This window comes from Nerophis lumbriciformis, linkage group LG16 (genome assembly GCF_033978685.3).
Source record: "Nerophis lumbriciformis linkage group LG16, RoL_Nlum_v2.1, whole genome shotgun sequence".
NCBI classification, from domain to species: domain Eukaryota; kingdom Metazoa; phylum Chordata; class Actinopteri; order Syngnathiformes; family Syngnathidae; genus Nerophis; species Nerophis lumbriciformis.
The window spans coordinates 14,349,599-14,360,516 of record NC_084563.2 but is presented as its reverse complement, the minus strand read 5'-3'; the positions used below and the strand labels follow the sequence as shown (position 1 = coordinate 14,360,516).

At 35.3% G+C, this 10,918-nt stretch overlaps 1 protein-coding gene across 3 annotated transcripts in view; it reads right to left on the bottom strand.

Moving 5' to 3' along the window:
* Positions 1-774: 774 nt before the first annotated feature.
* The window catches only part of septin6 (septin 6), a 39,932-nt gene continuing 29,788 nt past the window's right edge, over positions 775-10,918 (bottom strand). Inside the window, exon 10 of one of the 3 annotated variants that reach the window (XM_061976690.1) lies at positions 775-3,309. In XM_061976690.1, coding sequence (XP_061832674.1) covers positions 3,285-3,309 — 25 coding nt within the window. In that variant the 3' untranslated portion in view covers positions 775-3,284. Of the gene's footprint in view, positions 3,310-4,743; positions 5,893-10,918 lie in introns of those variants that run through there. The other 2 variants (XM_061976693.1, XM_061976691.2) reach the window with 2 other exon arrangements.

Here is a 10,918-nt window from a genome sequence, read left to right as displayed (position 1 = left end):
TGAGCAAAACTGTTTATATTCGGCCACAACCACGCCAAAAACATGAGTAATTAAAGCTGCAAGCAGCGATGGACGGGACCGACTTTGACGGCGCATAAAATCTAAACCGGAGCAGTAATTAATACTCTTTCATCAACTTTTAATCAGAAGGGTTCAATCTCTCTCCTGTGCTAGTTTGAAGCCGACATGTTTTAAAAAAGGTGACTGTTTTGACCCAACTTTTATTTTGAAGGGGGAATTGCAAACTTCCTGTTGATTTTTGCTGGGGGTTATCAATATATGAAATGTAGGTCTAAGTGAGACCTACATAGAGGTTTTTGTTTCATGTCTCTATGACATTCCTACTGGAAGGTGCAGGCAGTTTTGTCTGTGTTTTCTTCCTAGGAGCAGTTTTGTCTGTGTTTTATTCCTAGGGGGCGCTAGAGCGCAATTTTTTTTTTTTATTAGATCGCAATTTTCGCCAGTCCTGATGTGTGTGTCCAGTTTGGCGAGTTTTGAAGCATGTTAAGGGGGTCAAATTACAGCTCAAAGAGGCAAAGGTGACTGTTTTTACTAAACTTTTGTTTTGAAGGGGGAATTGCCAACTTCCTGTTGATTTTTACTGAAGGATGTCAGTGAATGAAATCTAGGTCTAATTGAGACCTACATAGAGGTTTTTGTTTCATGTCTCTACTACATTCCTACTGGAAGTTACAGGCAGTTGTGTCTGTGTTTTCTTCCTAGGGGGGTGCTAGAGCGCGATTTTGAATTTTGGGGTTTGGTTTTTTGATTACCTAGATAGCAATTTTCGCCAGTTCTGATGTGTGTGTCAAATTTGGTGAGTTTTGAGGGAAATTAATATGACCTCCCCCATACTTGACTTTTCAGTATGCAGTCCTGGTGGAAATACTTTTTTTTTTTTTTTTACTAATTTATGAATTAATTCGATGAGGTGGCGACTTGTCCAGGGTGTACTCTGCCTACCATGCAGCTGAGATAGGCTCTAGCGACCCCGGAAGGGACAAGCGGTAGAAAATGGATGGATGGATAGAATTAGAAAAATTACAATAATAAAGAAATAATGTTTTTATATATGTAGAATTTTTGACACACTGGGTTATGCATTTACAATCATATTAATTAACATTTCTTATTCTATTCTAACACTCTTCCATATTACAGCACAACAATCTGCTATCGGCGATATCGATATTTCAATATAACCACTAGTTTGTTAGTCTGTAACAGAAAATATTTAAAGTGCAATCAATATGCCTGAAAAAAAATTGTTGGCCACCTCGTACTTGCCATATTTGACGACTTAGAATGTTACAAAAAAGAAAAACGTCTGTGTTCCTGTTCCGTAAGGATTGTCAATAATAGGCTTTGAAATATAAAACTATTTTTGAACAACTTCAACCATTTGATAATAAAAATGTAATGTAATAAACTCTTTAATTATTAATATATTCACATTGATCTGCAACATTAACTCAGGAGCACAATATATAAAACATTTAGCCTACAAAACAAAAGTAAACAATTTCAATTTTTTTCAAAATGAGGAAGTCAAGATTAATTTTTGTAGAGTGCATGCAGTTTTACAAAGCGCTATGTAATATTTCTTTATACATTTAATGTCACAAGAACCCTTGTTTTTTATTATACGGAAAAACTAAAAATATGCAAACATTTTTAATTGTTACACTAAACATTGGGCTGATATTTTAAATGATACTTTATCAATTTTGATTTGGATTCATCATCTTTTAGAAGAGTATGTTCCAAATACTGTTTAAGAACATGTAATTATAAAGTCAATGTGGCTAAATTGGTCCCGAGAGTAAAGGAAGAACAAAGTGGATCATGACATTAAAAAAAAAAAAAAAAAGTATAATAATTCACAAATTTATTACAATATTTTTAAGTCAACATCAAAAGAAACCCATACCTCATAAAATATGCAATACTTTCAGATTATCACATCTTTTGTCGAGTCAATAATGATAAGCATTGTGATTTATAATACACATTTTAAGAGTAAATGGTAAAAAAGTGTACACAGAGGGTGTTGATGACATTTTGAAAAGGATTAAACACAAATTCTGGCCAATAAGTGGAAAGTACACGTTTGTACCCCAAAGTTTCTTGAGGGTGTTAATAAGAAAACACACATGCTGTGAATAAAAGGACACAATATAAATATATTTGATCATATAGGTTTTTTTTTTATTGAAAATGTACATGAATGGGAGTCAACTTAAGCAAGATATTGATCATTTGTTGTATGGGAGGGTTTTCTGACAACAATAACGGATGCTAGAAAAATGTTTCTGGACACAAAATGTTAGGTAACAACAAGTCTTCAATGCACTTCAATACACAAAATATATCCTTATAAATTATATAAATGCATGGGTATTCTTCTTCTTTTTTTTTGTATATTTTTGTTCTTTTTTTCCAAATACTCCTACAGGAGTTTACCTCAACTCCACTTTATACTAATATTTGGCAAAATAGGGTACTCATAATTTGCACCATTGGGAGCAAGAAACGGCCCGTTATTTAAGGGGGGATGGGGTTGAAAACGAGCAACAAAAGGCCAGGATCAAAGCATTTTGGAAATAAAAAAAAGCATGCTGAAAATAGAATAGGCCGGTGGAATATTAAAGCACGACGTGTTACGGGAAACATGACCCCTCCGTGGTATTGTATGTAGTGTAAACATGGATTTGTTATATTGCTTTGGCATAGTCACGACTGCTTCAATTGTGCGATTATTATTACACAGTGTACACCTGTCCTAGGGAAGCCTGATTCTTAATTTAGCGTGCAAACCGGAGGTGATTTGCAGGGTCCCCCTTACATGACATTAAGACTGTAATTAGAGCTTCGTGAAGAGAGGTCCATACTGAAGATCATATTTGACAAAAGGGGATGATGCGATGGGAGAGAAGGAGAAGAGAAAATACAACTGAGGGCGGGAAAAAAACAGAAAGAAGAGGTAAAGGGTGCTTAGTGGTTTGCTGAAGCTGCCATCCCCCCCTCTTCTGATGGTCAAGACATTAAAAGAAGCTAAAGAGAGGAGAGACAAAAAAAAGATGTGGCCGTTAGAGAAGCACAAATCTGGCGTGAGGAGGAGAAAAGTGTTGATTAGAATGCATGTGATTGTCTCCAACATTGTCATCCAAGTGGAAAATGTGTTAATCACAGAAACAGGAGAGGAAGCAAAAAGTGGGGATTAAAATAAAAGGACCCAGGAAAAGGGTTTTCCTTTAAAAGTGCTGGAATTTGAGGACGGTCCCTTACTCGGTGCAGAACCAGGGAGAACTGCAAAGGAAATACACACAAACCAGTAAAGGGAGGACCTCTGGGAAGGACCCCAGCGTCTGCATTTCATCTCATCAATGAAGTCAGAAAATATAGGTGAGAACGGCTTTTATTTGCCTCTTAGGACAATCTTTTTGCTTTATTAAAAAAAAAAAAAACGAGTACAAACTTAAAATGTGTCATGATAAAAGCATAGATCAAAAACATACACTTAATAAAACATCACATGTGTGTTCTTTTTTGTTGTTAATTGGTTTTAAAGTGCAAATGTGACCCGCTAATACAAAAAAATAGTCATGAAACACACGATGAGGTATGTGGAGAAGTGGTAAATAGATAAGCCAAACACTGTCAGCCGGTTGGGATGTAAAACAAGGAAGGTTTTGATTAAAAATAATGCCAAATAATATCACAACAACAAAATAATAAAATAAATGTGTACTATTATGTGAAAAAAATATTATTTTTAAAGAACAAATTTGTAACATTGTGTGGGAAAAAGTTTATTTTCTATGAATTAATTTTTGTAATTTTACGAGAAAAAAGTTGGAATTTTCAAAGAAGGAATTTGTAATATTATGATTAAAAAGGTTTTCATTTTCGAAGAATAAAGTTGTAATAGTACAATAAAAATAATTGTCATTTTCGAAGAATACATTTGTAATATCCCAATAAAAATAGTCATTTTCGAAGAATAAATTGGTAATATTATGCAAAAAAGTTATTTTCTAAGAATTTGTAATATTACAAGAAAAAAGTTGTATAAAAAATAATTTGTAATTATTGCAATAAAGAATTGTACTATTTAAAAAAAACATTTGTAATATTACAATAAAAAATGTGTCATTTTCTAAAATACTTTTTAAGAAAACATTTGTAATATTACGCAAGTTGTCATTTTGTAAGAATGAATGTGTATTTTTACAAGAAAAAAGTTGTTTTCAAAGAAGAAATTTGTAATATTACGATTCAAAAAAGTTTTCATTAACGAAGAATAAATATGTAGTACAGTATTACAATCAAAACATTTCATTTTCTAAGGATTCATTTGGAAAAACGTCATTTAAAAAAAAATGTAACTATTGCAATAAGAAAGTTAAAATTTTTCAGGAATACACTTGTAACATTACAATTAAAAATGTGTCATTTTCTAAAATACATTTATACTACAAATACTGGTTATTTTCTAAGGATATACGTATGTGTAACATAACATGAAAAGAGTTGTCATTTTCTAAGGATAAATTTGAATAACGTTATTTAAAAAAATAATAATAATAATTATTGCAATAAGAAAGTTAAATTTTTTCAGGAAAACATTTGTAATATTACAATTAAAAATGTGTCATTTTCTAAAATACATTTATACTATTACACAAAAAAAGTGGTTATTTTCTAAGGATATACGTATGTGTAACACAACATGAAAAAAGTTGTAATTTTCTAAGAATACATTTGTAATATTACAAGAAAAAATGCATTTTCCAAAAAATTAGTTTGTAATTATTGCAATAAAAAAGTAGTTTTTTTAAGAAAACATTTGTAATACTAGGTTAAAAAGTTGTCATTTTCTAAGAATACATTTGTAATGTTATGAGAAAAAAGTTGTCAATTCCTAAAAAGGAATTTGTAATATTTTGAGGAAAAATTGGAATATAATAAAGTCCGCGTGAGAGGAAAACAATTAACCAAAAGATAATTTGGACTATGTAGAGAATAAATTCACAATATTACAAATTATTTGCCATTAACATCTAAATATTATGAGAAAATATTTGGCATTCCATCAGGATACTGTCATATTTTGCAAGAGGTGAAAAATGGAATATGAGAGCAAAAATTATTTCAATAACAAAGCTGTAATTTAAAAATGTTGGGTGTATTGAGTGTTTATTTTTGGGGGATGAACAGATGTAATATTAGGAAGAAAAAGTCAGATTTTATGAGAATAAAGTTGTGTTATTAACAATTAGCTCAGTGAAAATGAGGACTGTTGTTTATTCTTGATAAAGGAAAAACAAAAATACATGCTTTTGCTTTTCAGAGCGGGGCTAATACTTTCCTTTATAACACAATAAAAATCAATTGTGATGTATTTGCAGTACATATTATTTCTATCGTAGCCATTAAATGTAGTAAGAGTAAGACTTTGCCTCCTCTACAGGATATCCAAGCTGGATTAGACCACCTAAATATTAAGCTGCATTTATTTTTACAGACTAACCGATTTGGAATTTGAACCGCACTTGCCTTCCTTTTCACGTCCCAAGCGTGTGACGCGTGTTTGGCGATACGTTTCTGCCCGTCACAGCAGCCGTCGTGTTGTTGTGTGTTAATATGGGCTCCAACTAAAAAGCACACTCCACATACGCCATGCAAACGTCACTGCGTTGGAAACAAGCGTGGAATGTGTTTTGGGTGTGTAAAAAGGAGGAAGAAAATGAGACAAAGCATCATCCAGCATGTAATAAAAAAAAGTCCAACTGAGCAAACGCTCACACATTTTGGGGGTGGGGAATAATAAGGAAGAGTCATTCACAGCAGCGTGGCCACAAGGGAGCGCTTTCCTACAGGAATCCTTCTCTGGAAATAAGAGAGATGACGCCATTATTGCTTTGCTGGACACAGTTATCATCATCATTGCTGATAAGACACACAGTGGACACAACATCTGTCCTTCTCCGACTTTTTAAGTGTGTCCCTCCATAAATCCACCCTGAGGCTGCGCTCTGTTCTGGCGTGAGCCTTTCAGCCTTGAAAGGCTCTTTGTGCGAGAGACGCTACCCGACAAAAAGGACACTGTTGTGGATTGGCGGAGGGCAGATGGTGCGGGCATTCGAATGAGAGGTCCACATAATAAAGCGCTTCATTTAGCAAAGAGATAGCACGTGGGTGATAAACATGCAATAAATTAGTCTGATTTCTCAAAGTTTTAATTTTTGTATATATTTACACCTATGTGTGAAGTCCAAGTGTCCATGCACTCTCTCTAATGCAACTACCGTATTTTTCGGACTATAAGTCGCAGTTTTTTTCATAGTTTGGCCGGGGGTGCGATTTATACTCAGGAGTGACTTATGTGTGAAATTATTAACACATTACCGTAAAATATCAAGTAATATTATTTAGCTCATTCACATAAGAGACTAGATGTATAAGATTTCATGGGATTTAGCGATTAGGAGTGACAGATTGTTTGGTAAACGTATAGCATGTTCTATATGTTATAGTTATTTGAATGACTCTTACCATAATATTACGTTAACATACCAGGCACGTTCTCAGTTGCTTATTTATGCCTCATATAACTTACACTTATTCAGCCTGTTGTTCACTATTCTTTATTTATTTTAAATTGCCTTTCAAATGTCTATTCTTGGTGTTGGGTTTTATCAAATAAATTTCCCCAAAAAATGTGACTTATACTCCAGTGCGACTTATATATGTTTTTTTCCTTCTTTATTATGCATTTTCGGCCGGTGCGACTTATACTCCGGAGCGACTTATACTCCGAAAAATTCTGTAATTTGTCGTGAGTTCATGCACTGTGTTGGTTTTGTTCTTTGAACAAGGTGATGTTCATGCCCGTTCATTTTGTGCAGCAGTAAAAAAACATAACTTTATCTTGAATTTGAAGAACCCCTAAAGAAGGGTTCGGTGAATGCGCATATGAAACTGGTGGGGTTCGGTACCTCCAACAAGGTTAAGAACCACTGCTCTAATGCAACTATTGGTCATAGGCCAAGTGCCTCCCGAACACTGGGGGCACTATTTCCTTTTAGTGCGGTTAAATTAATTCCTTTTCCGGTTGACCTATGAAGTCACTCCAGCCATTTGTACAGCACTTTGGCTACCGCTGTGGTAAATTTTAAATGGGCTTTATAAATAAAGTTGATTTGATTTGATTTGATTTGCGGAGCCCTTTACAACTTTTTTTGACTGATTTCCGATGTAATACTGGCACATATTACAGATATTAGGTCTCTAATGGCTATGCTGGTGTTAAATAGCAGACATCATCAAGAAATGATCTTGACCCTACGACCAAGAATGTATCGTAGCGGGTGCAGCTCGGATGCAAAGACAGACGAGCGGAAGAGTTTTTTTCGAAGGAATTTTCTGACAAAAATCATGGAAACAAAACTTTTGAATGTCTTAAAGTTCATCAAAAAGGCTCTGTGGATTGATGGAAGGCGTTTTAAATCCAAACTGCTCGTGCCGCGACTGACATCAGATGAAAATTGCTATGGTTCTGCACTTCATTATCTTTCATCTCATTCATATTTCGTTCGAGAGTCCAAATAAAGCCGGCATTCCACATTTCCTTATCTACCTTCCTAAATAAATCTCAGTTTCTTTTCTTCTACCATCTATGTACTTCAAAATGTTTTGTTGGTATGAAGCAAATAAACAGTCTCCTCTTCATGACAATTGTTGCTACGTTTTTATTGAGTTGTATCTGCTTCCGGGTTGTTTCCCACGCCTTGAGACTGGCGCATGCGTGATACTAAGGGTCCTCTCCTGCCGCACACCCCCCTCGAAAGATGTGGTTTACAATCGCATAATCCAGGTGTGTTAGTCCGACTTTTCAAAAAACGTGCTTCCATGGACTGTAGGAGGCTTATTTAGAGTCTAACTATTTGAGAAGTCGGACTAATTTAGTGCATGGACACGCACTGATTGTCAGCTCTAGGATTTGACTGACAGCCTTGAACTCATGAATACTGGAAGGATGTTTTGTCAATGATTAGATTATTGTTATACATGACTGATCAGGTTTTAACAGAGCAAGGTGCGGCATGCAGCAAGCATGGGAGCAGTTAACTGGAAAATGAGATGGATGCAATGTCGAGTAGGCGATACATGCAATAATGGCATCACAGGACAGGAAGCACTCTTGAACAGAAGTCATTGGCCACCTAACCAACATGGCTACTGCGCAGCACATAGTGGGCCAACTGTCTGAGTACGCAAAGGGCCTAGATCTTACCATTAAAAGCAGATACAAGCAAAACAAATCAAACTATGCAATGAATCAATCCCTCTACGTTATCAAAAAATATTTGATATTTAGGATTATCCGTCGACCGCGTTCCGAGACATGTCAACCTACGACAAAACGGATGCAAACTTGGAAAAGCATGGAGTCTACAACTTCTTTGTGTGAGGCTGGGTCAAGGGAATTGGTATCAAAACTCTCCCGGATAAATCATGCACTGGAAAAACTCACCAAGTATATATTTCTTATTTCTAGTCAAAATATCTAAAGAAACTTAATACAAGTCACAATCCCCTTATAAAACGGAGCGGCTGATTTATGGATTTTTCCCCCAGCTAATGCTCATTATGTTTTGTGTTCAATAGTTTGCATTATACCCAGGCAGATAACTGAAATAGTGTTCTCCTTCTTTGGCTATTTTTAAGACCCTTCTTAAAACCCATTTTTATTCACTGGCTTTTAACCCACCATGAGACTTTGAACTGTTTTTAGCTTTTAAACTGTTTTTTATCTAACAAACTGTTCTTAGGGTAATTTATATTTGCTTTTTAAATGTTGTTTTTTATTTCTGTTTTAAATGTTGTTTTTTGGTCTGTCCTTTGCCTCCATTTCTTTGTGGTGTACAGCCCTTTGTTTTTCAACTGTGCTTGTCTTTAAAGGGCTTTATAAATAAAGTTGGTATGGTATGGTATGGTATGGTAACTGAAATAGTGTGTTATTGTTTTTGATATGACGCCATCTTATGGACGGGTTGCTCACTGCAGTTATTGCGGGTTGAAAATCGAATTTTTGTTTTGATGCCGTAAACCGGAAATAAGCGCGTTGCTCAAAAGGATTGTTCATTTATCACTCAAACAATTCTTACTTATTAAACAATGTAATGTCTGCAGGAGTGTTTTCATGCATATTTGTAAGTACTATCGTAATGTAATGAAGCTAACGTTGTTAGCATTAGCTAGTATGCTAACACATTTACAAGTGTCTGTGTTAGTATTAACAATTTACAATTAGGGCTGGGCGATATATCAATATACTCGATATATCGCGGGTTTGTCTCTGTGCGATATAGAAAATGACTATATCGTGATATTCGAGTATACGTTCTCACGCAGTTGCTTTTAGCTGCGGGCATTACACTACAGGCGTTTCTCCTTCTCACAGAGACTTAAAGAAGCGCACCTTCTTACATAAGTCACGCGTGCAACGTCACACGCCCTCCCCGAGCAGAGAGGTAACCAAATGGGTAACATTAGCTGTGATGCTAACGGTGCGGTGCGGGTGGTAATACGAGAGAAAGAAGGTGCGAATCTGGTAACAAACGGAGGAAGAATTAATTCCCAAGAAAAACAGCACAGGGTGCATCATTTGGAGGTGGTTTGGCGTCAAGCGGGAATATGTTGAACAATTATGCGGCAAAAGCGTTGCTACAAAAAGTAGCACCACTGCTAATTTGTAGCATCATTTGAAAAGTCACCTGCTAGAGAATGAAGAGTGCTTGAAACTCTGCATGTCAACATCTCCGTTCGGTGCCACACCCACGAAATACCGAAGCAACAATTTCCAGATCAACACTGTATGAAAAAAAAATCGACAGAAGGAGATAACGTCCGCAGGAACCTACCACATAGTGAAGGACATACACTATTTGATTTCCTATTATGCAGCTCATTTTTATTTGACAGTTATTGAAATATCTTGTGTGACATCATGCACAAAAGTGCACTTTATTTGTTTTAAAATATTGTAGTGGCGTTTTGTACAAAAAGTGCACTTTAATTTAGTGTTGTTTTGATATGTCATCTTAGTGACATCATGCACAAAAGTGCACTAATAGCGCTGACAATCTTGCACTTTCTGTTTTGGAAATGACATGAATGTTTGTGCCACTGCTTATTAACGGTTTAATAAATACACTTTTAGTAAATTGACTTAGTTGTGATTTTCCTCTTTGCATGAAAGTTTAAAAGTAGCATATATTAATGCAGTATGAACAAGAATGTTTTAATGTAGACACATAGAATCATCATACTGCTGTGATTATATGCATGAAGTGTTCATTCAAGGCTAAGGCAAAATATCAAAATATATATCGTGTATCGTGACATGGCCCAAAAATATCGAGATATTAATAATAAAAGGCCATATCGCCCAGCCCTACTTACAATGGGATTCTTTTTGTATTGCTTCCGTTTCACAAATTTGTCAATAAATCACCAAAACGTTAGCGTGGAATTACTGAGTCTGTTTAGCTGATTGGAGAGCTAGTGGGTCAATGATGATGACGACTTCTGTTTTGTTTGATCAGCCGTTTTACTGCCGTGTTACAGACACCATTTGGAAAAGTATGTGAACAAACATTTACAAAATATTTCTGTGTACCGGTAAATGACTAATTTCACAACCTACATATTTGCGGCTTATAGTCCGAAAAATACGGTAATCAATTCCAGACTTACGAAAGTTTTTGACACAATATACGTTTTACGGAGAATAATTGGAGTTTTACAATGCAAACTACATATAAATGACCAATGAAATGGTTAACTTTTGGCTTTATTGAAGACTTGTTGGCGAAGACTGCAATGCGCTCGGAGAAAGGAGAGGAGAGCC